Below are 25568 nucleotides of genomic sequence, written 5' to 3' on the forward strand. Positions count from 1 at the left end.
AAATTTTCTTCCTTAATTTCCACTAATACCATGATTAAATAATGAAAAAATGGTCATAAACACAAGTAATGGAGCTTAAGTGGCTTACCCAACTGATAACCTTCGATTTCCCTTGAAGGACCACTGCCTTAGCTCACTTCCCGTTTTAAAAAATGGAGAACTTAGCAAAAATACGCGAAGGAAACCTTATATACTTTCTGACGCAGGGATTTTGCGCCTGTGGTCCTTTTTCGCTTCTGCGGTTTTCACTTAAGTTCCTGGAACCACACCTGTGCCTTACTAGACCGCAGGTGCGTTAAACCTTCCGCCCCTGCGTCTTCTGGTCTTCCAGCTCCTAGCCACATCTGTGGCTGCTCTTCCGCTTCCGCGATCTCGCACCTGTGATCCCCAATCCGCAGGTGTGGTTATGACAGGGGCAGCAGCTGCAGCTGCTCACTTCCAATTCCAAAAATTTTCGAAAATATTCTGAATTCATCCCGAGGCCCCCGGGACCTCAACTAATGATACGAACAATTCATATACTACTATTCAAACTTATACCAATCTTCGAAACACTTAAAACAACATCGAATCATCAAAACACCCTTGGATCCAAGCCTAATGTTTCTAAAACTTCCGAATTCCTTTTTCGATCAAAAAGTCTATCAAACTTCGTCCGAATGACCTAAAATTTTCCACACATGTCACAAATGAGACAATGGACCTACTACAACTTTTGGAATCCCATTCCGACCCTGATATCAAAATTTCCACTACCAACCGGAAAATGCCAAAATTCTAATTTCGCCAATTCAAGCCTAAATCTTCCACGAACCTACAAAATACATTCCGATCACGCTCCTAAGTCCCAAATCACCTCACGAAGCTATACAAATTATAAAAACCCAATTCCGAGATCGTTTACTCACAAGTAAATTTTCGGTTGACTATTCCAACTAAATGGCCAACTTAAGAGACTAGGTGTCTCATTCTTTTACAAAACCACTCCGAACCCGAACCAACCAACCCGATACCATATAATACAGCTGAACAAGACATAAAGAAACATAAATAGGAGAAACAGAGCAGTAACTCATGAAACAACCGGTCGGGTTGTTACATCCTTCCCTCTTAAGCAAACGTTCGTCCTCGAACGAGTCAAAAAACATACCTGAAGCCTCAAATAGGTGAGGATATCTACTCCGCATCTCCCGCTCGGTCTCCCAGGTAGCCTTCTCCATGGACCGACCTCTCTATTGCACTTTCACTGAAGCTATATCCTTTGATCTCAACTTTTGAACCTGATGCTCCAAAATAGCCGCTGGCTCCACATCATAAGTCAAATATCTCTCTAACTGAACCGTGCTGAAATCTAAAACATGCAACGGATCGCCAACATACTTTCGAAGCATAGAAACATAAAACACCGGATGCACACTCAACAAGCTAGGGGGCAAAGCAAGCTCATAAGCCACCTCCCCAATCCTCTGAAGTACCTCAAAAGGCCCAATGAACCGAGGAATCAATTTACCCTTCTTCCCAAATCTCATAACACCCTTCATGGGTGAAACATTCAGTATAACCTTCTCCCCAACCATGTAAGATACATCAGAGACCTTCCTGTCAGCACAACTCTTTTGTCTCAACTGCGCTGTACGAAGCCGCTCCTAAATCACCTTCACCTTGTCTAAAGGATCCTGCAACAAGTTTGTACCCAAAAGCCTAGCCTCGCCCAGCTCAAAGCAAACAACTAGAGATCTACACCGCCTTCCATATAAAGCCTCATATGGAGCCATCGGAATACTCGACTAATAAATGTTGTTATATGAAAACTCTGCAAGCGGAAGGAACTGATCCCATGACCCTCCAAAATCAATGACACACGCATGAAATATGTCCTCCAATATCTGAATAGTGCCCTCGAACTGCCCGTCCGTCTGAGGGTGAAAATATGTGCTCAACTCAACCTGAGTACCCAACTCTCGCTGCACGGCCCTCCAAAACTGTGAAGTAAACTGAGTACCTCTATCTGAAATGATGGAAACTGGAACCTCATACAAGCGAACAATCTCTCGGATATAAATCTCTGCTAACCGCTCTGAGTAATAAGTAGTACACACAGGAATGAAGTGCACGGACTTGGTCAGCCGATCCACAATCACCCAAATAACATCAAACCTCTTCAAAGTCTGTGGAAACCCAACTATAAAGTCCATGGTGATCAGCTTCCACTCCCACTCTGGAATATCCATCTGCTGAAGCAAGCTACCCGCTTTCTGATGCTCATATTTCACCTGCTGACAATTGAGATACTGAGCTATAGATCCCACAATATCCTTCTTAATTCTTCTCCACCAATAATATTGTCTCAAATCCTGATACATATTCGCGGCACCCGGATGGATGGAATACCGCGAGCTATAGGCCTCCTCTAAGATCAACTGCCGAAGCCCATCTACATTGGGCGCACATATCCAACCCTGCATCCTCAATACCCCATCATCACCTATAGTCACATCTCTGGCATCATCGTGCTGAACTTTATACTTAAGGACAAGCAAATGAGGATCATCATACTGGCGCTCTCTGATGTGATCAAATAAAGAAGACCGAAAAATCACACAAGCCAATACCCGACTGGGCTTCAAAATATCCAACCTCACGAACCGAATGGCTAAGGAACATCAACTGCAAGAGGTCTCTCCCCAACAGGAATATACGCCAAACTCCCCATACCCACTGCCTTCCTACTCAAAGCATCGACCACAACATTGGCCTTCCCTAGATGGTACAAGATAGTAATATCATAATCCTTCAGCAGCTCCAACCATCTCCGCTGCCTCAAATTGAGATCCTTCTGCTTAAACAAGTGTTGGAGGCTACAATGATCAGTAAACACCTCACAAGACACACCATACAAATAATGTCTCAAAATCTTCAACGCATGAACAATGGTAGCCAACTCTAGATCATGAATATGGTAGTTCTTCTCATGGGGCTTCAACTGACGAGAAGCACAAACACTAACTCTACCCTCCTACATCAACACACGCCCAATACCAACTCTCGAAGCATCACAATACACTGTATATGAACCTGAAGGTGATGTCAAAACTAACACTGGAGTTGTGGTTAAGGCAGTCTTGAGCTTCTGAAAGCTTGCCTCGCACTTATCTAACCACCTGAATAAAACACCCTTTTAAGTCAATTTGGTCAAGGGTGTGAGAATGCACGGGAGAAAATATTATTGATTAATATTAACAATGATACAATGATCCCTATATATATAATACATGTCCTACTCCTAATACATATGAGATTAGGGTTGTTTACTACTATTTAACTATCAAACTAACACTCCCCCTCAAGCTGGTGCATATAAATCATATGTATCGAGCTTGTTACATATATAACTATTACGAGGATCAGTGAGGGACTTGGTGAAAATATCAGCAAGCTGATCATTCGAATTCACAAATGTTATAGCAATATCTCCCATAAGTATCTTTTCTCTAACAAAGTGACAGTCAATTTCGATGTGTTTAGTTCTCTCATGAAACACTGGATTTGATGCAATATGAAGAGAAGCTTGATTATGACACACAAGTCCCATCTGACTAATCTCACCAAATTTCAACTCCTTGAGCAACTGTTTGATCCAAATTAGCTCACATGTGGCCATAGCCATTGCTCGATATTCTGCTTCTGCACTAGACCGAGCAACCACATTCTGTTCCTTGCTCTTCCAAGATACCAAATTTCCTCCTACTAAGACACAATATCCAGACGTAGAACGTCTATCAGAAGGTGATCCTGCCCAATCAGCATCTGAGTATCCAACGATCTGCTCATGGCCTCGATCCTCAAACAATAAGCCTTTGCCTGGAGCTAATTTTATATACCAAAGAATGCAGACAACTGTATCCCGATAACTATCACAGGGAGAATTCATAAACTGACTCACAACACTCATAGGAAAGGAAATGTTAGGTCTAGTCACTGTGAGTTAATTTAATTTACCAACCAACCACCTATATCTTGCAAGATCGCTAAGAGGCTCCCCCTGTCCTGGTAGAAGTTTAGAAATTTGCTATGATAGAGATTGGTTTAAAATGTATACTCCATTTGAGGAGCTGAAAACCATCATGCTTGGTAATTCTCACACAGCCCAGGTACTTGGAAAGGGAGAGGTCGAGTTGAAGTTTACATCAGGAAGAGTATTAACGTTGAAAGACGTACTTTATACTCCTTCAATGAGAAAAAATTTGATATCTAGTTTTCTTCTTAACAAGGCAAACTTCAAACAAATTATTAAGAGTGATCAAATGTAATAGTGAAAAGGGTATTTTGTAGGTAAGGGGTATGCATGTGATGAGATGTTCAAGCTGAATGTTGAGATGAATAAAACTTCTTCTAGTTCTATTTATATGCTTTCATCTGCTAATTTTTAGCATGCTTGTTTGTGCCATATTAATAATCGTTATGTGGGAATCATGAGTATTTTAGGATTAATCCCAATAATTAAAAACAATTTTGAAAAATATGAGGCTTGTAGTAAAGCTAAAATAACTAAAAGGTCTCATTTCCAAGTTGAAAGAAAATAGAACTTTGGTAGAGTTAACTAATGTCATGGTTATTGAGTCAAATGTACCTTTAAATTTATGGGGTGAAGCTATTTTGACTGCATGTTATGTGCTGATAGGGTATCTGATAAGAAAACAAAATTGTCACCATTTGAGTTGTGGAAAAATCACAAGCCAAATTTGGGTTATCTGAGAATTTGGGGTTGTTTAGCTATGTTAGGCTAACGGATCCTAAAATTACAAAATTAGATTAAAAAAAATTGTCACTTGTGCTTTTCTTGGTTATGCTTCTAATAGTACAGCCTATAGATTTTTAAATCTTGAAGAGAATATAATTATAGAATCAGGTAATGCTATTTTTCATGAAAATAAATTTCCATTTGAGTCTAAAAATAATGGAGGTCAAAGAGATAAAGATAATTTTTTCTCTATGCCTAGTTCTTCTACTTCTATTTTGCAAAATGAAGAAAATGATACTTTTGAGTTAAGAAGAAGTAAAAGAGCTAGAATAGAAAAAGATTTTGGTCCTGAATTTTATATTTTTAATATTGAAAATGATCTTCTTACTTTACAAGAAGCTTTATTATCAGTATTTTTTGGAAAGAGGTTGTAAATGATGAAATAGAGTCATTGATTTCTAATAAAACTTAGAAGTTGGTTGATTTACCACTAGGTTGTAAAACAACTAGGTGCAAATGGGTCCCAAGTAAAAAGTTAAAACCTGATGGATCTGTTGATAAGTATAAGGCTAGGTTAGTTGCTAAAGGTTTTAAGCAACTTGAAGGCCTAGAATTTTTTGATACTTTTACTAGAATTACATCCATTAGACTTTTAATTATTGTTGCTGCAATTTTTGATTTGTATACTTATCAAATGGATGTAAAAACTACTTTTTTAAATGGGGACCTAAATGAAAAAATTTATATGGATCAACCTGAGAGTTATATAGAAGCAGGCCAAAAAAGTAAAGTGTGTAAACTTACAAAATTCCTATATAGCTTGAAATAGGCACCTAATCAATGGCATAAAAAGTTTGATTCCTGCATGATTGAAAATGGTTTTAAATCAAATGCGTGTGATAAGTGCATCTATCATAAGTCTTGGAATAATTCACATGTAATTGTTTGCCTCTATGTTGATAATTTGTTAATATTTGGCTCTAACATGAATGTTATTGAAGAAACTAAAATCGTGCTTAGTAGCCATTTTGACATGAAAGATTTGGGTGAGGCAAATTCATTCTTGGAATGAAAATTACTAGAACATGTGATGGAATTTTCCTTGACCAGTCACATTATGTTGAGAAAATTTTGAAAAATTATAATTTTATTGATTGCATGTTGTAACCCTTTTTGATTCAAGTGTTCACTTTTTTCCTATACAAAATGATAATGATGTGATAAATCAAAAGGAAAATGCTAGCTTAATTGGAAGCTTGAGATATGCGACTGATTGTACTCGGCCTGATATCGCATATGCAGTAGGAGTACTTAGCAGGTTTATAAGTAAGCCAGGTAGTGAAAATTGGTATGCCATAGAAAGAGCCATGAGGTATTTACTTGGCATAAAAACCTATGGCTTATTTTATAAAAAAATATTATGCTGTACTCGAAGGCTTTTCTGATGCAGATTGGAACACTTTATCTGGTGATTCCTGTTCTACTACAGGCTATATTTTTACTTTGGAAGGTGGTGCTATTTTTTGGAAATCGAAAAAGCAAACATAATTGCTAACTCTACCATGGAGGCTGAGTTAATTGCTTTAGCTTCAGCTAGTGAGGAAGAGAATTGGTTAAGAGATTTATTATTTCAAATTCCTTATTTTGAAAAATCAATTCCTCCTATTTTAATTCACTGTGATAGCACTGCTGCTATTGTAGAGTACAAAATTGTTATTACAAGGGTAAATCTAGACCTATAAGGAGAAAATATAGTACTTTGAGATCATATTTGATAAGTGGTACCATTAATGTTGATTATGTTAAATCTTGTGATAATCTTGCAGATCCACTGACTAAAGCCTTAGCAAGAGAAAGGTCTGGAGCACATCGGGTGGGGTAGGGTGGGGGGGGGGAAGGTTGAAGCCCACAAGCTTATAAGTCACATATGAGGAAACCCAACCTGGGGACTAGAGATCTTATGAGTGGGGTGTTAGAGTTACAGGAGCACCCTTGACATATTTCACCTATGTGAGCGTGGAAGTAGGCCGCTTCTTATGAGAATTGCATGTTCTCAAAAACACTCACGAAAATCGGGATAGCACAAGGCCGTAATGTGCTGGCTAATAAAGCTCATGTCAACACCTTGATTATTATGTGTAAGCAGTGATAATTTATTTTCCTAAAGCAGTCATAGTTCAAGTCTGATATCACTACTGACTCTGGAGTAACGATCGTTGTTTTGCTAAGTGGAGGTTCAATGTAGAGCACACCTTCATTATGTATAATAGTCTTCCTTCAACTGGTAAACTCTCTTATATATTTTAATATTAAAATGAGTGGAGAAATGTTAGTATTTTAGCATTTTAATATTAAAATAAAATATGTCATAACTCTCACTACTCCATAATGTTGAAAATGACCATAACTCCCATAACTGCCACTATTCCATGATGTAGAAAATGGCTATAACTCTTTTGTAACTCTTCTCTCATGTTCTACCATTAATTACACAGTAATTATTCCATATTTTCCATGATTTCATAACTTATTACCCCACTTTCTTCTAATTTAATTCAAGGAAGAATTCTCACACCTATAAATATGAGTCTTTCTTCCATAATGTGATGTAAAAAATAATTGAGAGTGTTTCAATGAAGTGAAGTTAAAGTTGTGAAAAAAGAAGAAGAGAGTTTTTACTTTTGTTGAAGGAAGGTGTTCATTTTGGTGGAGCTTTGGATTCAACAATTTGTCCAGAGTTTGTTCGAGTCATACGACGTGATCGGGCAGTATCCTGGGGAAGACAAGTCAAGAGGATTACTGCTGGACCAGTAAAGACTTTGTTGCAGTGGGCTTGAATCTCCTTAAAAGAGCGAGATATCCGCGCCTCAGCCTGAAAATATTTTATTTTTTTTTATTTTTATTTTTCAGCTTCTGGACTCTTGATTTAATTTTGGTTTATCTGACTTTTCTGCAAATGCTTTGCTGATGTAGATGACCGAGGGGGGATTATCATTCAATTATCTCTTTGTTCTTCCAAATACTTAGGTTGATTCGTTTTCTTTTTACTCTCATTTCATTTGAGGATGGGGGACGGATTTAATGTAGTTCTGGGATTATGAATTTCTGTTTAAAGATATTTATTCAAATTAATAATGATTAGCCTGAGAAAGTTCCATATGTGGTTGCAGCTAATAAATGGTTATCAGGTAGCTTACATGTCTCTGATTTTCCTTTTTCAGTCATTTGCTTCTTAAAGAAAGAAGCAACACATATATGAATGCCAATCCTAATTCACAGGTTCAACTGTATTATTGTCCCTCCCAATTAATAGCCCGTCTGGCCAAGCTGCAAAAATCAGCTTATTTTGAGAAGTGTTTTTCTCAAAATTACTTTTGGTGAGAAGCAGTTTGTGTTTGGCTAATTAATTTGAAAATCACTTCTGAGCAGCAATTAGTGTTTGACCAAGCTTTAAAAAACTGCTTCTAAGTATATTTTTCTCAAAAGTGCTTCTCAAAAAAGTGCTTTTGGAGAGAAGCTATTTTTTTCTGCTTCTCCAAAACTGCTTCTACTTCTCCTAAAAAACACTTTTTTTCTTTCCAAAAACTTGGCCAAACACCTCAATTTTTGGCCAAACAGGCTATAAGTCTAGAAAAGGAGTTTGATTGGCTAGATTTCTCTAAGTGTGTTATAGAAGTTGTGTCACAAGTTTAATGGCATTCTTTTGAAAAAGATTGGCAAGCTTTTTAGAAAGCAATATCATTTTAGCTTTTCAACTAATGATGTGGAATTAAATTCCTATTTAAGTGACTTTCTATTCAAATAAAAGGTCATGAAAAGATAAAACAACATAGTTGTACGTAGTGAGTGGCTGGGTGAGTTACGTTATGTTTCTAGAGATGCAAAACTATTGACGCTAATATGAGAGGCACTCAATAGTAGATTTCTTACTTTTCCACCTTATACATTAATCATCTAAACTCTTATAAGTATTTATATCGTTTCATCGGTCTTAAGAAGGTGGATCTGAAGTTGTGAGATTCTTCTCCTCTCCTTTTTTTTCTCGTGTGAGTAATTTATGTTGAAATAAAGATCGTCTCGTCCATCTTTTTGGGTCTTTTTTTACGAGTTCTTGCTGGCTCTTTCACAAGGTAAACTCTATTAACCAAGGTAAGCTAGAAAATTGTATCAATATCAATTGCTTTCGTCATTGTTCTATATTTCTTTACGCTTCCCTTTATTCTCATATTGCTTTTCTTTTTCTTTCTTTCATCAGTTTTATTCCCTTCTAGCTTGATCGTTTTTCTGTTCATCAGTCTTCTCCTTTGCGTTTATGATGATCCAACAAGTATCTCATTTCGTTTGTCGTGTTTAATAAATTAATCCTCTGGGTTTTTATATAGGAAATGGTCTCTTGGGAGAACTAGACAAGAGGGGTTGCTCTGATGGTAAGCAACCTCCACTTCCAACTAAGAGGTTGTGAGTTCGCGCTCCTCAAGAGCAAGGTGGGAAGTTCTTGGAGGGAAGGATGCCGGGGTCTATTTGGAAACAGCCTCTCTACCTCAGGGTAGGGGTAAGGTCTGCGTACACACTACCCTCCCCAGACCCGACTAAGTGGGATTATACTGGGTTGTTGTTGTTGTTGTGGTCTCTTGGGAGAACTGATACCAATGCTTTTGTCGGCAAAGTTCCCTTGCCACACCAACAAGCTTGTTGCACTTGCCTACTTGGAAATAGTAACAAGGTATATGAAAATTTTCAGGAGAATACACAATGCATTCCCTTGGTTTTGAGCAACTTTCTTGATGAAAGAGGTATACATCACTGGAATAGCAATGTGAGTCGAAGGGCAAGTTATCTTTTCATTGGGGTTGTGAAACTGCTCAAAGTTCTGTCCTCCATGCTTACTCCTCTTTGTCAGCAGGTAAATTGAATATTCTTTTGATGTTCTGATTAGCTGGATGTATATGCACTCAAATGGAGCCTATGGTGTTCATATTGTATGGTTGCATGTAATGCAAGTATTTCTGGACACATACTTTATATTAATTAAATTAACTAACTGTAGATACTTTTAGCAGATTGAGGCTCTTATATGCCAAAGCTCAGAATTTTCAGAACCTAACTCACTTCTTCCACGTATAGGTCTATTACAGTATTGCTACTGTTTATCTATTGTGTTAAAAGTGAAAATTAGATATAACTCACAATTATCGAGATATATTCTACTACTAAATTGTAAATACTACTCTAATAAAGTTATCAGTATTTGGAAAAGAATGTCTGCAAACAAAGATACTACAGATTTTAGTATATCGACTTCGACAGACTACCCTGGTTTGCGTACACACTACCCTCCCCAGACCCCACTAAGTAGGATTATACTAGGTTGTTGTTGTTGTTGGTGTTTAACTTGGCTTTGAAGGTACTTTAAAACACCTTCCAGTGGTGTCATTTTTGGAATAGTTGAGGTTGGCTACCAAGTTGGAGGCTATAGCTCCAACTCAGGTACAACAACAACAACGACCCAGTATAATCTCACAAGTGGGGTCTGGGGAGAGTAATATGTACGCAGACCTTACCTCTACCCTGAAGGGTAGAGAGGATGTTTCCAGGAGACCCTCGGCTCAAAAAAAAGCAACGGGAGCCGATATATTAGTACCATAAAAAATGCATAATAGAAAAAGTGTTCGAAGATACAAACATTTTATTTACTTCTGAAAAGGATTCTACTAGACAATGTATTTACACATTGTAGAAAAAGTATCCTATTAAGGACAATGATGTACATAGATGTTTTTTTCTTATGGTGTATTTCTTCACATGTAAAAAAAATCATTTTTTTGGTAACTTCCATTACATCAGTGTGAAGGTTGTTAGGTGCTAGATGAGTTCTCGCATGAATCGTTGGGAGTACCAAGTTTTATTTGCAGAGTGGCATCTGCTGTCCAAAGTTTTTTGTTTCAAGCATTTTGATATGAACTCAATTTGATGTCACTGATGTACAGCGGTAGTGTAATAGCCAACTAAAAATTTAATCATCGTAATGTTGGGCCCGTGCTAGTTCATTTTTTTTTTCCTACAGCGCACTAGAGTGAGACTAGCCAGATAGGAATTAGTCTTAGGATGCTATTGATCAGCTACTGATGATGGGCTTTATCTGCTGTTTATTAGTATATCTTACATCTTTCTCGTATTTCCTATCTCTTATATTGCTGTTATTTTGTTATTTTATGGTATTTATGTTATGTTATGGATTTTATGATATTTTATGTTATTTTATTATGAGTCTATTGATAGTACTAATATAGTGTCTCTTGTTGCCTTCTTGAGCCGAGAGTCTCCTGGAAACAGCCTCTCTGCCCCTCGGGGTAGAGGTAAGATCTGCGTACATATTACCCTCCCCAGACCCCACTTGTGGGATTACACTGGGTTGTTGTTGTTGTTGTTGAACAAAAGTACTTGCACATATTGAATCATTAGGACCAAAACTTCAACGAAATTCAGTTACTTCTGTTTGAATCCCAGGCAAAAACAGCAAGAGGACAACTTTTCTCTTATGATTTTGATCCATATAATATAAACTTCAGTTGCAAAGTCTGCTGTGCCCCGTCGCCTTCTTTAGCCAAACTTGCTTTGCACCCAAAATGCTCCAAATTATGGGATGCGTTAGCGCGGTCGGCGGGTCATGTCACCATCAATGGTGATAACACACACACACACAAAACAGAATAAACAGTGCAATAACATATTTCCCGTGTTCTTGAGATCCTGAAGCTACTTACTTCAGAGCTGAGCTCTCAATAAATAATCCAAATTACAGAATGAATGTCAATTAAAAGACTAAAGATTGTTTTATGCACAAGACTTTGAGAATACTTTTAAACACAGTGCGTATGATGCACCAACACTCAAGACTATCTACACACCCAAACATGCTGGGGAGTTTTGACTATGAAAGAATCATATGTTGATTCTGATGTGAATTTTTACAGTGTTTATTTATTGCTACAGGGAGGGAGCCAGAAACCTATTCCAGCATCCCTCAAATGCATGACGTCGAATGACTCTCTGCCAGTTATCCCAACACTGGCAGAATGCAAGTACAATAAGATGATGATGTTGAAGGAAGTGCAATCCGCAACTTCCATGTTTCCTCACTCAATCATCAGGAGCGACTCAGACATTGAGCTCTCATGGTGAGTATTGACTTTGACTTTTTTATAACCTGCATCAAGGCAAATAGCATTAAGACTAAAGACAGTTGAGTTGAACAAGCAAACAGTTTTGGACATGAGTTACCTAGGAGAAACATAAACTTTCCTGTACAAGAAGCCCTATAATATGTTATCTTTCTTTTTTAGGGATAGGTGAAACCATATAATGATTTTAATATACGGTCTCTTGCATAGAGGAGAAACCCCAAGCCCGAACTACTTCAAGCTGTGGGAAACACACTACCTCCTCTGTCTCATTCTAATTGGCCTGCTTTCTGTTTTGATCCTCATCGTTTCCTCATAAATGCAACTGACCTCACCCCACCCCCACCCCCAAACACCAAAAAACAAACCCATAATAGATAGATGACAAAGAGGGAGAGGCAGCTCTGTGTGTGTGTGAGAGAGAGAGAGAGAGAGAGAATTTAAAGGAAACAAAAAAGTTAAGCCAAAAGCAAAATCCAGTACCCCTAGAATGCAAAGTGAACAATTTGCAAGGTTAGATTGAAAGCCCGCCTCTCAAGTAGCAGTACTGCTTCTTTTAGTCCTGCTGCAATCTAGGATTACCTAAAGGTCAAAAGTAGAACACAAACATCAGCAGGAAAATTTTGGTTGCAACTTGCAAGAAGCAAATACATACAGCGTGTGAAAATATAAAAAGACTTCTCATTAATTTGATTAACATTGTACAAGAGGTGTTCCTTACAGGAATCTTAAGCTATGCATAATATGGTAGATAATCAATCCCTATACTAATAAGGTAACTAAATATATTAACACTCTGTTGGGTCTGAATCACCTTTTACCTTGATAAAATATCACCCTGCATTTTGGTCAGAACCGCTACCTTGCATAAATTGAGGAGAATGAGTAGGTAGTATAAACTGTGGCTGTGGAGTAACAGGCGCTCCGACACCTAAAAACAAAAAATGGTTGCTTTATGATACTGCCAACTTTAGGCCAAGCTACAGAAATAGATGAGGTTAAAGCATGTTTCCTAGATGTTGATACATCTGGAATACAGATTAACGTCAAAGATATGCAAGGCTACAATGCATGCATATATATAAGATACAAACAAAAGAGATGTGCCTGTTGGGTATGGTGCTTGAATAGTTGGAATGGATGAAGCTGTCATTGCATTGACACTGGGCCCACCAAACTGAAGAATCTGATGACCTGGCACTGCATAACCCTGCAATGTTGTATAACTGTGACTTCCAGGAACAGCCTGACTTAGCTGGCCGTAAGGATACATTGTTGTGTTAACACTTCCAGGTACACCATATATAGGAAGGTACTGTTGACCTCCATAAGGATTGTAAACACCCTATCGGATAAAATTACAGTACGCATCAAAATTGAGTCTCACACTGTCAAGACAAAATTGCACTTGAACCTTTTTACTGCAGAAGAAAGAAAGGGATAAACTGTAATGTCTCCATTTATGCAGTGCTACTAACCTGAGGGTAAACATAATCCGCACCATATGTTGCATACCTGCATTAATAAATAATATAGAGCTAACTATGCTTTCTAAGAGCTGCGATTTTAAATGTAATTCACAAATATAAATGAGTCCAAACTCCATGTGAAGAAATGTACTAACAAATGACTAATCAAGATAAAGGTCTAAGGTCCATCAAGTGAATGAACTAATTTTTAATTATGAATAAGTAAAAGGTTCTTTCTAAGAAAAAAAGGTGAAATCTAGTGCTCTTTCTCAGTAAAACGAGTGAAACCATTTGTTCTGCATGCACATAAGAAACTCGTGAAATTCAAAAAAGAACGCAGTCTCTCTTTGTGCTAATGATTTATGATATTGTTGCCTTACACAAAAACAGTATGCTCATAAGTTAATTTACTGAATTTCTTTTCTCCTACAGCCAATTATCTTGATGTTTTCCCCCCTATGATTCTACTATAAAATGGGATAATTCAGGCATCCTAGCTAATACATTTCCATAAGTTTACTTCCAAATGGTAATAATTCTTTTGGGTAACTTAAAATAAAATAAAAATAACATGTCAATACTGAAACATTTATAAATATAATAGGCTCCTAATTTTTGTGCAATTGGAGGCCCAGAAATATGCGATCATTTAACAGCAAAAGCAGTCACATTTGAACACAATTTTTAATGGCCACGGGCAGGCTAATGTGCATCTGAAAACATGCAATATGAAGGTAAACGATGCACTAGCTTGTAGTTTACAAGCAAGAATAACGAGCTAATATAATTTAAGATTCTATACTCCAAAATATTTATATGTAATAATTTAATTAATAACTATCTTATTATTCTCAGGCACACTAATTATTATATGTCACACAGTTCACCAGATTAAGATTTGAGAAAATTGTCACAAGTTGGCTGCAGCCAAAATTCTGACTAACTTATGAATCATAGCCATGACCATTAGAATGGAATCTGTAATCCGACTACAGCATGAAAGAAATTATGTGATTATGACATTTAAAATTCAAATGATTCAGGAAAGGTCTACATTCCAGTAGAAGGGTATAGTGCAAATGAATCTTGCGTAGTCTAATTAGTCATTTTCTTCCAAATTTATATGTGAATTGTGGAGACCTGTAGGCATGCCTTCGACACACAGCTTACCCATAGGGAGAATACATCAAGCCTTGCTGGTAGCCATAAGAAACCGGTTGCTGGTAGCCAAAGCTTCCAACATAAGCACCCCGAGCAGCTGGTAAACCTGATGGAAATGGAGTTGATGACCTCGGACGTCCTGTATCCAATAATGTGGAAATAAGCTAATGCACTTGAAAGAATGAGCATTTTTTTCTTTTTGGTTTCTTCCCTTTTTCAGGGTCGGATGTGACATAAAAGATAATAATGGTTATCTATCATTTATTTGAAGCTGATCAGGTTGTGGTATTAGATCTCTGTCAAACACATAACCTGCCATGAAAATCATCTTTCACAGGATCCTTTTAAAAGAGATGATCCTTATTGATGTTTTTGTAAAAAGTTTCAGGCAGCTTCACAATTACTCATATAAAAAGCCATTGAGGGAACTTTGCAGCTCCCCTAATTTCGAAGATTATCAATGTGTTAGAGAGAAGCCAAGGAAACAGCTGTCCACGTCGATTATGCAAAAGGCCAGATAAGTAATTGACTAAGCTTGCTAGTGGTGTATCTTTTTTATCAATCAATTTTGGAGGATTCGAAGAGCAAATCTCGTCATCACCGAGGAGGTAGATAGGTATAGGGAATTTGCAAAGAATTAAAGAATTTTTCTAAACGTATTGCACCTGTTATGTTACAAAAATCAGGCATTTCATTTCAGCAAACAAGGGAGTTGTTCAATGGGCCAAAGTTCATTGCATCGCTTTGTCATGAGGGATAATTTCTTGTTAGTACAGGAGAAAAGACTAAAGAGTGTTCTGAAGCACGGTTACTAATCACATGCACTTCATCATGCTCAATCGTCTAGTCAAGCCGATCATTTCAGTTCAATGAAAGATTATCAAAATACAAAACTTCATCTCCATTTTCCAGTACTAGCTTCTTATCACTCCTCCTACTATCTTTATTACACCACTGAGTATCAATCCCAAGGCTTATCTTTCTCAAATTCTTTTTACTTGTGTGACAATTTATCCCTCAATTTTCCATTTCTTCATCTCAAACAATATCTCCACCATATGATAGCTTAAGATGGATCATACATTTTCTTATATAAGCTGGGAGTGCATGCAATTTTAACAAGAAGAAATATAAACAAATAGAAAAACAATCCACAAGCTAAATACAATTGAAAGCGATGGAAGAACAAGTCATCCAGCAACACTTGACATTATTAGTGAGGTCATCAGAGTGCTTAGATGTGCAAAAGAAACTCGATGGAACAACTATGATATTATAGAATAGAGCAGAGCATTCAACCAAAATAAGCTACAATACCAAATGGCACAGTAGGCCGAGGTCGCCCTAACGAAGCCAAATTACAATTTGCTCGCCTCCCATCGATAATTGGAGCAGGATCAGCACACGCTCTCCTCGCGGACTCTGGGTCCCGGAAAGTCACCTAAACCCTCCATAGAAATACCATTGCAGAAACTATGTCATTCAGTTATAGCAGGCAATTAAAATGATTTAGCAAAATGGACCATTTTTTTATCCGTAAAAAGAAAGAGAAAGCAAAAGATAGTAAAAAAAATTGTAATCTTTTTCAAATTCAGTAAACAAATATAAAACATTAAAGGAGAAAAGTAAAGCAAACAAAAGGAGACTGACAAAGCCATAGCCTTTGGATCGGGCAGTATTTTTATCAGTGATGACAACAGCCTCAAGGATATCACCAAACTGCTCAAAGTATCGCCTGAGGGTTTCACTCTGAGTTTCCCAAGCAAGGCCTCCAACAAAGACCTTAGTAAAAGTGGTGTCCCCAAATGGAGAATTATAAAATGGAGCCGAACCTGAACCCCCAACTGCTCCCTGCTGTTGTTGATAAGCCATAAACCCAAATTTTATTGGAAAAACGAAGAAAGAAGAACTAAGGGAATATTACTTTTAGACCAGAAACAAGAAGCTATTCACGTTATACAAAAATTGATCAAGTAAAAACCCCACCTCATTATAAACAGAAAATAACCCCCTAAAAATTGGCAGAAAAGATAGTGAAAATCTACAGGAATATACAAAAACAAGACAAGGGTGGTTTGAAGCGAGAGCTAAAGAGGAGGAGAGGAAGAGAAAACAAAGGATCAAGAAGAAAAAGGAAACCCTAGAACTAAAAAAGAGAGAGATTAGTAGGTCAAAAGGTAGAAGGAGGGTCAAGGTGGGGTTTTTAAATGGGGGAGGGTGGATCAGCTGTACAAGAGAACAGAGTAAGAAGGAGAAGAAGAGGGGGTGGGTGGGGTAAAAAGGTGAAGAAGCTGGGTCATCATCATACAAAGAAGAGCACGACAAGTTAAAAAAGTGAGAAAAAAATAATAATAACTGAGGCTAATAAGCATTCATGGCGGATCCTAAGAAGTGGAACAGTAAAAGAAAGGAAATTGGATTTGATTTTGAAGAATTGTGATTGGAATTGGTGAGAAATGATGGAGAGAGAGAAAAACAGAGCATAACATAACAGTAGAAATAGAAGGAGAAGGAGCAAGTGACTCAATCATCATCGTTTTTAATTGCACTGTGAAAAACAAATGGATTTCTCTCCTTAACGGCTTTATACTCTCTTTATTTTTAGCAATGGGAAGTAGTGGTAGGTCAGCTTTGGGCAGCTGGGGCACCTTCTTCTATGGTCCTACACTCCTTCTCTCTCTTCCTCCATCATATTCTTTTCTTTTTTTAGGTATTCGCATTGAAACCCGACTATATCCGGATTCGTGCCGCGTAGGGCCTCATTCGGGCGAAAGCGCTCCCTAATAGGGCTGTTCATTCGGATCAGATATCCGAAATCCGAACCGATCCATTCAATTTTGAATTTCGGATTTCGGATTGGATCGGATTTCGGATTATGTTTATTAAAATTTCGGATTTCGGATTGGTATATTTTAATCCAATCCAATCCGAAATCCGAAATTATTAGGACATGTATAAATACTACACTTTAATTTACATCAACCTCCAAGTTACTACCTTTACAATTGCTAGATTTAGCTATATTGGCACCATAGTACTCTCATAATTGCATAAACATGAATTTTTCTTAATGTATTGCCTCTTTTACAAAGAAAATATACATATTAGTTTAACTTTGAGGCATAATAATACGATCCGATATCCGATCCGATCCAAACTTTAAAATCCGATCCGATCCGATATAATTCGGATCGGATTCGGATTACATTTTCTAGAATCCGAAATCCGAAATTCGAATCCGAAATATGTTAAATCTGATCCGATCCGTGCACAACCCTACTCCCTAACACGGATTTTTCCATACCTAGGGCTCGAACCCGAAACTCTAATTAAGGGGAACAGTCACATCTACTGCACCACATCCTTTGATGGTTCCTCTATCGTATTCTAGCTTTCCCTATTTGTCATATTTCTTTTTTCCCTTTTTAATTACCTTTTTATATTCGAATTTAACTAGTTCGATTAATTTCAATTTACATCACACAAAGCTTATTAAAAAGAAGAAGCGTTCCTTAATAAGAGTTTCTCTATTCGTAAAGTTCGAAACTACAACCTTTGATTAAGTTAGCGTTTGGTCAAAGATTTCAAATTTGTTTTGAAAAATTTGATTTAGGTGAAGTTTGGTTTGAAGATGAAAATGTGTTTGGACATGTGTTTTCAAAACATATTTTCCAACTTTATTTTGAAAAAACATGTATATAATTTCCAAGTTTTGGGATTTTGGCCTAAAATCAGCAATTGGGGTGATTTTGGGATTTGGGATTTTATCAAAATGTAGGCAAAATTTATGGCCAAACATGAGTTTTGAAAATAAATCCCAAATTTATTTTGGCAAAACTCATGACCAAACGGGGCCTAAGAATATAAAACTCTCATCAATCCCATCATATCCTTAGCATCATTCATACTTTCTTTATTAATCCAAATAATTGTGATTTTTGTTTCAAGACTTCCCCACTTGTACCCCTTTTATATACTACTATGCCAACTATGGCACTTTATTACTTGAATCTTTCAAACTCAATTTACCATGTCAATCGAAATAAATTAGGATCAAACCGAACAGTAAAAAGATTGCATAATTTAGATAAGCAATTGTTTGATGGAGTAATATTTATGAGAATTTATGACAACTTTAGAACTTGGTTTCAATCACACACACATAAACATTTGTATGTATATCGTACAAATATTCTTTAAGGAAGGTTCTTAAATTTGTCTTGATTTTCATGTTCTTGACAATTAGCTTATTAAACATAAGCATGCGAATTCCCCGCTCAAATGTTGTGTTCCAGCCTAGTATTAATATGAATGGTGACAATTACTAGCAATGGCGGAGGCAGGATCTTCACGAAGGGGGTTCAAAATTTTTTTTGTAGCTAGTGGAAATTGAACCCATGACCTTATGTAGATTTTGGACTTACTTGACCACTAAACTACACTTTCAAATTGTGTCAAGGGTGTTCAAAACTTAATATATAGAAATAAAAAACAGATTTTGCCTTATATATACAGTATAATTTTTCGGCGAAGGGTGTTCACCCTAAATCCGCCCCTGATTACTAGGTGCTTCTCGGATATGTTTATATCGAATTGTCCAAAAGCTTATATAAACTTCTATATTTCCCATAAAAAGCTTATTTTTAAGGCTACTTTCTCAATAAGCTCTAGATACTCCAACGTAAACCTCATGGATATCAGTGTTCCATGAGTGCAAATGAATAACCCGCCAGGGTTCAGCTTGACTCAGTAACTTTGATTCAAACCTTATATTTAATTTAGGAAATTCATTAAATATACATAAATTAGTAATTTAGAACCCAATAATTTAAAAGAATTGAAATCTTGAACTCATAAGTTTCAAATATTAACTCCGCCTCTGCAATAACCCAAGTGAGAGCAAATAAAACAACAACAAAACAAAGAAATAGCACTCAAAAAGGAGTAAAATATAACCTCCTCAATCCAGATTATATTATTACATATAGATACTAGTTCGCAAGAGTATTATCTTGAAAGACAGGCAGGGCAAGTACCACAATGAATATTACAATAAGTAAAAAGGTGGACTTGATATTTTCTCTTCTTCAATCAAGAATGCCCGCTTGTTTATAACTTTCAACAGCATCAATTAGAGTTTCCTCCAGTGGCCTACATTTCCAACCCAACTTCTGCAGTTTCTCTGTGCTATAACCTCCTTCCTCCATCACATTGGTAAAGCTGTAAAATAAACAGTATTTTTAGGACAACAGATTCAGATAAATGAGGAACTTCTATGTAGAAGGAAAACAAGAACACTTATCAACAGAACCAATCAAATAGACCAAATTCATAATGCATTTTGTTTGTTACTTCTTAACAACACACACTGGAAACACGAAATCAAAATCTCATAAGAGGAGTCCGATTTCATTAAACCAGTCACAGGAAATAGGACACTACATTCCAAGCCTAAGGTAGAATGAAGAGAAATTCACCGTTTAGGATACTTGTAGTTGGGGTAGTGTCTCTTCAGCATGTCAACCAAATCCTGTGATTTTGCTTTATGAGCCATGCATATGTGTCTACCTTCAGCCTCAGGTTTCTCATAAACCAGCACCAGCGCTTCAACTAAATCACGTACATCTATAATAAACCGGGTCTTGTTTTCCAGCTCTTCATATCCTTCTACATGAAGGACACAAGAGTGAAGAGAGGGAGGTCAGTCACTTCAAGTGAAAAAATGAGAGAACCATGACCACGAATCCATATGAATGAAAGCACAGAAACAACACATGAAGCCATCAACATAAGAAAACGCAAAGTATTGCAAAACTAAGCGGACAGAATTTTTAAGCGCTTGTGTTCCCTTTAGGTTTAATGTTACAACAGAAGAAGTAGGTATAGAGGGGTTGCGGTATATCCCTATAGGTGGAAGTTTGTATGTTTCAGAAAATGTATATTCCAAGATTCTCAATCAGTTACCCATAATTTCCATGATTATTAGGTCAATTTGTTTGCTTACAAGGAAATTAACATTTACTATCATTAAAGTCAACGTTTAGTAGCTATTTGTTGCATAGTAGCTGGGATGTCTTTTATCTAACCAAGCAATATACTCCAGACTTCATGGCTAAAGCAATGCTTAGACCATTAGAGAAGGATGAGAACATAGACCAAGCAATGCTTGTAAACAAGACTATATCATGACCAACCGGCCTACTAAACATTATCAAATGACAAATACAGCACAAAACTTTACTTATTCTCTCATATTTCTTTATTTTTTATTCTACACATAATAAAAAAATTTACTTGTGCAATATACATGAAGGGCAAATGGCAGGGGCGGAGCGAGACTACTAGGTGCGGGTTCGGCCGAACCCAGTCACTTTTGCTTAGACACTGTATTTTCTAAGAAATTCATTAAATATGTATAAATATTCAATTGCGAACCAATAACAAAGACGAGCTATGGATTCCATGGAAAATTCAGAACCTATAAACTTCAAATTTTGGCTCCGCCTCTGGCAAATGGAGAAGTGACACAGTTTATCTATCATATTACATAATTATGAAAAAAATAAATTGGTCAAAGGGAGGATACTGGATCCAAATTTGGTAACTGAAGCATGAAAGACTCCCACAGTTGTCCAAAACATCAGAGGGTATAAGTTGAATGCATACATAAGGAAGAACTCAATAATTAGTACGCTGAATTGAAAATAACTAGTTTCTTACTTTCTTTAAATGTTATGGACAAAAACTCCTAGCCACCATCAACCAACACATTAAGCATAAAAACCTACAATAAACCTACCCAGAGTCTCATAAATCTCATGCTGAGGTAGATGTGCCACAGCTGCAAAGCAATTCAGCTAACCCATCTACATGGAGAAATAATACTATAGAAATCTCCACTTCCAGCTTAGATAATATGCCTCAAAGATGCTAAGCATTTTCTTTGCTTTCAATAATCTCTTACTCATAGTTAAGCAAGAAGTATTTGGGAGAACCAAAATACAGCAAGACTTGTTATAGTTGCACATATAAATCATTCTGGCATTTTAAGCATTAGCAAAGAATTTGACAAATACTGCATACTAAACGTATGCCCATGTTCATAAGAACAAATTTAAAAAGGATTTTGGGAAAGTGAATTCTGATTATTCAGCAGCGACCTATTCATGCAACCAGAGATGTAGAAATAGAAAAAATAATGCAGATACATCCACACACTAAGGTATTAACTATGCCTTGTTGGTACCTTTCAGCAGCTTAATGAGAATTAAACTACTGGCATTTGTTGTCTTCTGCAACATTGGTCCCCATACAATTGTTGGGAGCACAGTTACAAGATCAAGTCCACTTTGTTTTGCATATGACCAAGCTTCTGTCTCAGCCATCGTTTTGGAACAACTATACCAGTTCTGCATGAAGATGGAACCAAAAAATTCAATCAGATAGGGAACTGCTCTAGCAAAATAAGCATTTAAGATTCAAATCTGAAATTACCTTTCAAAAACTAAGCAAATAAGACAGGAAACTGCTCTAGCTAAATAAGCATTCAAGATTCAAATCATAAATTACTTTACCAACACTAAATACTGTATGTAAGAAGTATGTTGATTATTACCGATCATAAAAGAAATATGTGATTATTCAATTAAAAAAACTTATAATGTCCCCAGAAAATCAAATTCGAAAATTAACTTGCATCAGTAAAAGAAGTTACATTAGTTGCTTTGCAGTATTCACTGTCCGACCAACAAGTCTCGTCTTTCACTTGGTCCTTTGGCCAGTTGGGGTTGTAGTCAAGAGCAGAATTAGAAGATACATAAACAACCCTCTTGATGTTTGCTTCAGAACTTGCCTTCAGAACATTAAGTGTGCCTTTTACTGCAGGCTCAACAATTTCTACCTGCAACCAAGCAACCGAACATATCAAGAAGATATATTACATATTTTTGGGTAGAACTAGCACATAATGGGAATACAAAAGCAATCTAGAAATTGCAGATCGTTTATATCCTGGCACGGACCTGATTTTCCAATGTCTTAAACTCCCAGATCGTGGAGCTCCTACATAGTGTCTCTTATCATAATATCATTAATCACCCTCCGAAAACTTTTGGAATAGTACATCAAGTAAAGTCCCAATATAAATTCACCATCTTGTTTTTTCATAATATACCTCTAAGCGCTTTCAACAACTAATAACATGTATTAAAGTTAGCCTACTGCTTGTGAAGATGCCACTCATGATATCTGAAGATCTACAAAGTGAAACTAGAGGATGTGATTTATATCAACAATGTGAATAAGTTTACTCTCTACTAGATGTTTAGAGAAGCTATTTTTCTTTCATATGTGGACAGAAATAAAGAAATTTAACAGGTAATAGCAAATTCATAAATACCTCAGGATTTGGTACAGAGGAAGAAGGAACAGGACTAGCAAGATGAAAGACACCATTACATCCTTTAATGGCTGCAGCAAGCGAGTCGTAATCTAGCAACTCTGCCTTGAAAAGTTTTAGATTCTCAGCAGCTTTGTCAAGATTCATCAAATGAGAATACTCCTCACCTGCAAATTCATTTACAATAAAGCCTCTTCAGTAATATTTACCTACTTAGAATAAGATTTACATATTACTACTCCCTCTGTCCCAATTTATATGGTCGAATTTCGAGAATCAAACTTCCCTAAATTTGGACATATAATCTTTAAATTTTTTGAAACAAAATTAATATATTTAAAAGCTACGTAAAAAGTACAAGTCACAATTCAAAATATGTAAAAGGCAGATCAACAACAACAAGTATAATCCCACTTACTAGGGTTTGGGAGGGTAGTGTGTACGCAGACCTTACCCTACCTAGGGTAGAGAGACTGTTTCCAAATAAAAACCGGCATCCTTCCCTCCAAGAACTTCCCACCTTGCTCTTGGGGAGATTCGAACTCACAACCTCTCGGTTGGAAGTGGGGTTGCTTACCATCAGAGCAACCCCTCTTGTAAAAGGCAGATGATTTTCAAAAATCGCAATCAAAGAAAAACTGGACTCAACTCCACCACATAGATTAGGACGGAGAGGGTATTACTTACAATCTCTAACAGTGCCATGAACAGTGTAATCCTTAGAAAGGAGAAGCTTCACCAGCGACGTAGCAATAAATCCAGCTGCTCCTGTTACGCACACTCTGCACTTCTCACCCGTCAACGCCATTGTTCTGTTATTAATTTTTCTTCTTTGTGGGAGCAAATGAAGTTGTTGCAGTGTTTTTGCTTTTGCTTTTCCTGTTCTCACTCTCGATCTTGTCTATAAATCATTGTCTTCAACAAAAGAAAAAGCATTAGGGACCATTCATATAGTATTAATTTACTGTTTTCCGACGGCTAACACATGTCCTTTTGCATCGTGTAGATCTAAAACCATTAAAATATGATTCCATTGGAAGTTTTCAGAGTTGGTAGAAATTTTTTCAATCGTTCCTTACCCCAGGCTGTTTTCAAATAAAAACTCGTCATCCCTCCCTTCCTCCGAGAACTTTCCACCCTCGGAGAATTTTCCAACTTGCTTTGGGAAGACTCGAACTCACAACTTCTTGCTTGGAAATGCTGCTTGGAAATGGAGGTTGCTTACCATCAGAGCAACCCCTCTTGTCAAACGGGTGCATTTTAAATTTCATAAACTTCACATATTTGCAACGTCATGATGATAACTAGGGGTGTTGATAAAAATCCGAAAAATCGAACCAAATCGATCAAGAAAATCGATACTTTTTGGTTTGGTTTTGGTTTTGAATTTTAAAAGCCAATCAAATTTGGTTTGGTTTTAATTTTAATCAAAAAAATAACCGAAAAACCGAATCAAACCGACTATAGGAATATCTATTTCAAATTTATTATTACACCTATATATATGTATATTTTTCTACAAAGATTCAAAAATTTTATGGTGAATGTTAATTGTTTACACTTTTAGTATAGTTTTTTACCTTTATATTCTAGTTTGATTGGTAGTTTTCTTTTGTTAAGTGTAAGAATCCATTTCATGTTAAAAATATATTTTTTAAATTGAGTCCTTAAATTATTCATCACTATTTGATTCAATTATCATCAATATATATTAGTAAATAATAGATTTCTCAAAGGGTAATTGATTTGATAGTGTTATGTTAAAAATGTGGTCGCTGGAATATGTGTTTAGTGGTGTATGTCTTATATTTAAGAAAAAACCGACAAATAATCGAAAACCCGACAAAACCCGACATAAACCGAATCGAGAAAAAACCGACTTAATTAGTTTGGTTTGGTTCTAATATTTGAAAAACCGACTTACTTGGTTTGGTTTCTTTTTAGGGAAAAATCGATCCAAACCGTACCATGAACACCCCTAATGATAACTTTTAAAATGTCTTCTTTTTTTTTTTCATTTTGATATGAAAAAGTTTTGCAACTTGTAATAAATCATATTTTTTGGTGTATATTAACAGCTTGTTTGGATGGTTGTTACCAGTTGTATCGTATCGTATTGTTATTTTAAATACAATGTTTGTTTTGGTTGTTACTTCAATTTTATTGGATCGTATCGTTAAATCAGTCGTTACGTAACGATGAAATGTGTCACTTTATGTAACGACCGATTTGGTGTGGTCGCGTCGTTTTCTTGTGTTTTTCTCTCAATCTCACCCTTCATTATTATTAAATAATTTTATTTTATCATTTACCCTACTTTTTTATATACCATCTTATAATTTTTCTTTATAATATTGCAAGTTTATTCATCATATTACTGGTGCATGATACCATGAAACGACTGCAAAACGACACAATCCATCCAAACATTGTATTCATCAAACGATACAGTACAATACAATATGATACATTATAAAACGATATGTAACAACCATCCAAACAAGTTGTAAGTGGGCATTTGGACCTAAGAATTGTGAAATTCCAAAAAAAAATGTTTTTTTTTAAATAAAAATGATATTTGAAAATTAAAGTTGTATTTGGACTAGAATATAATTTTG

At 36.4% G+C, this 25568-nt stretch overlaps 2 protein-coding genes across 3 annotated transcripts; both read right to left on the reverse strand.

The window, feature by feature from the left end:
* Positions 1 to 11471: 11471 nt before the first annotated feature.
* On the reverse strand, positions 11472 to 16731 carry LOC104231440 (uncharacterized). Of its 2 annotated transcripts, none has more exons than XM_070172452.1 (8): positions 16203 to 16731; positions 15870 to 15993; positions 14562 to 14691; positions 13401 to 13437; positions 13030 to 13267; positions 12744 to 12853; positions 12406 to 12504; positions 11472 to 11948 (listed from the first exon to the last, which is right to left on the reverse strand). In XM_070172452.1, the coding sequence occupies exons 1-6, from the start codon at positions 16422 to 16424 to the stop codon at positions 12756 to 12758; spliced, it is 849 nt and encodes a 282-aa protein (XP_070028553.1). In that variant the 5' UTR covers positions 16425 to 16731; the 3' UTR covers positions 11472 to 11948; positions 12406 to 12504; positions 12744 to 12755. The 2 variants fall into 2 exon arrangements, with proteins under 2 accessions (XP_070028553.1, XP_070028554.1); XM_070172453.1 differs by having other exon boundaries at positions 11810 to 11948; positions 13030 to 13132.
* Positions 16732 to 19459: 2728 nt separating this feature from the next.
* LOC104231437 (cinnamoyl-CoA reductase 1-like) lies at positions 19460 to 24031 on the reverse strand. Its single transcript, XM_009784438.2, has 6 exons — positions 23638 to 24031; positions 22951 to 23117; positions 22267 to 22452; positions 21799 to 21961; positions 20030 to 20219; positions 19460 to 19772 (listed from the first exon to the last, which is right to left on the reverse strand). Exons 1-6 carry the CDS (start codon positions 23756 to 23758, stop codon positions 19640 to 19642), a joined length of 960 nt encoding a protein of 319 aa, XP_009782740.1. The 5' UTR covers positions 23759 to 24031; the 3' UTR covers positions 19460 to 19639.
* Between the last annotated feature and the right edge of the window lie 1537 nt (positions 24032 to 25568).

This window comes from Nicotiana sylvestris, chromosome 4, assembly GCF_000393655.2.
Source record: "Nicotiana sylvestris chromosome 4, ASM39365v2, whole genome shotgun sequence".
Classification (NCBI taxonomy): domain Eukaryota; kingdom Viridiplantae; phylum Streptophyta; class Magnoliopsida; order Solanales; family Solanaceae; genus Nicotiana; species Nicotiana sylvestris.

Coding starts and splice junctions, on each gene's coding strand:
- LOC104231440 (XM_070172452.1), bottom strand. CDS start 16,424: ATGGCTTATCAACAACAGCAGGGAGCAGTTGGGGGTTCAGGTTCGGCT. Junction 13,438..14,561: donor TTGATGTATTCTCCCTATGG/GTAAGCTGTGTG, acceptor TTATTAATGCAG/GTATGCAACATATGGTGCGG. Junction 12,854..13,029: donor TCAAGCACCATACCCAACAG/GCACATCTCTTT, acceptor TTTTGTTTTTAG/GTGTCGGAGCGCCTGTTACT.
- LOC104231437 (XM_009784438.2), bottom strand. CDS start 23,758: ATGGCGTTGACGGGTGAGAAGTGCAGAGTGTGCGTAACAGGAGCAGCT. Junction 21,962..22,266: donor AATACTGCAAAGCAACTAAT/GTAACTTCTTTT, acceptor ATCTTCATGCAG/AACTGGTATAGTTGTTCCAA. Junction 20,220..21,798: donor TCTCATTAAGCTGCTGAAAG/GTACCAACAAGG, acceptor TCCTTCATGTAG/AAGGATATGAAGAGCTGGAA.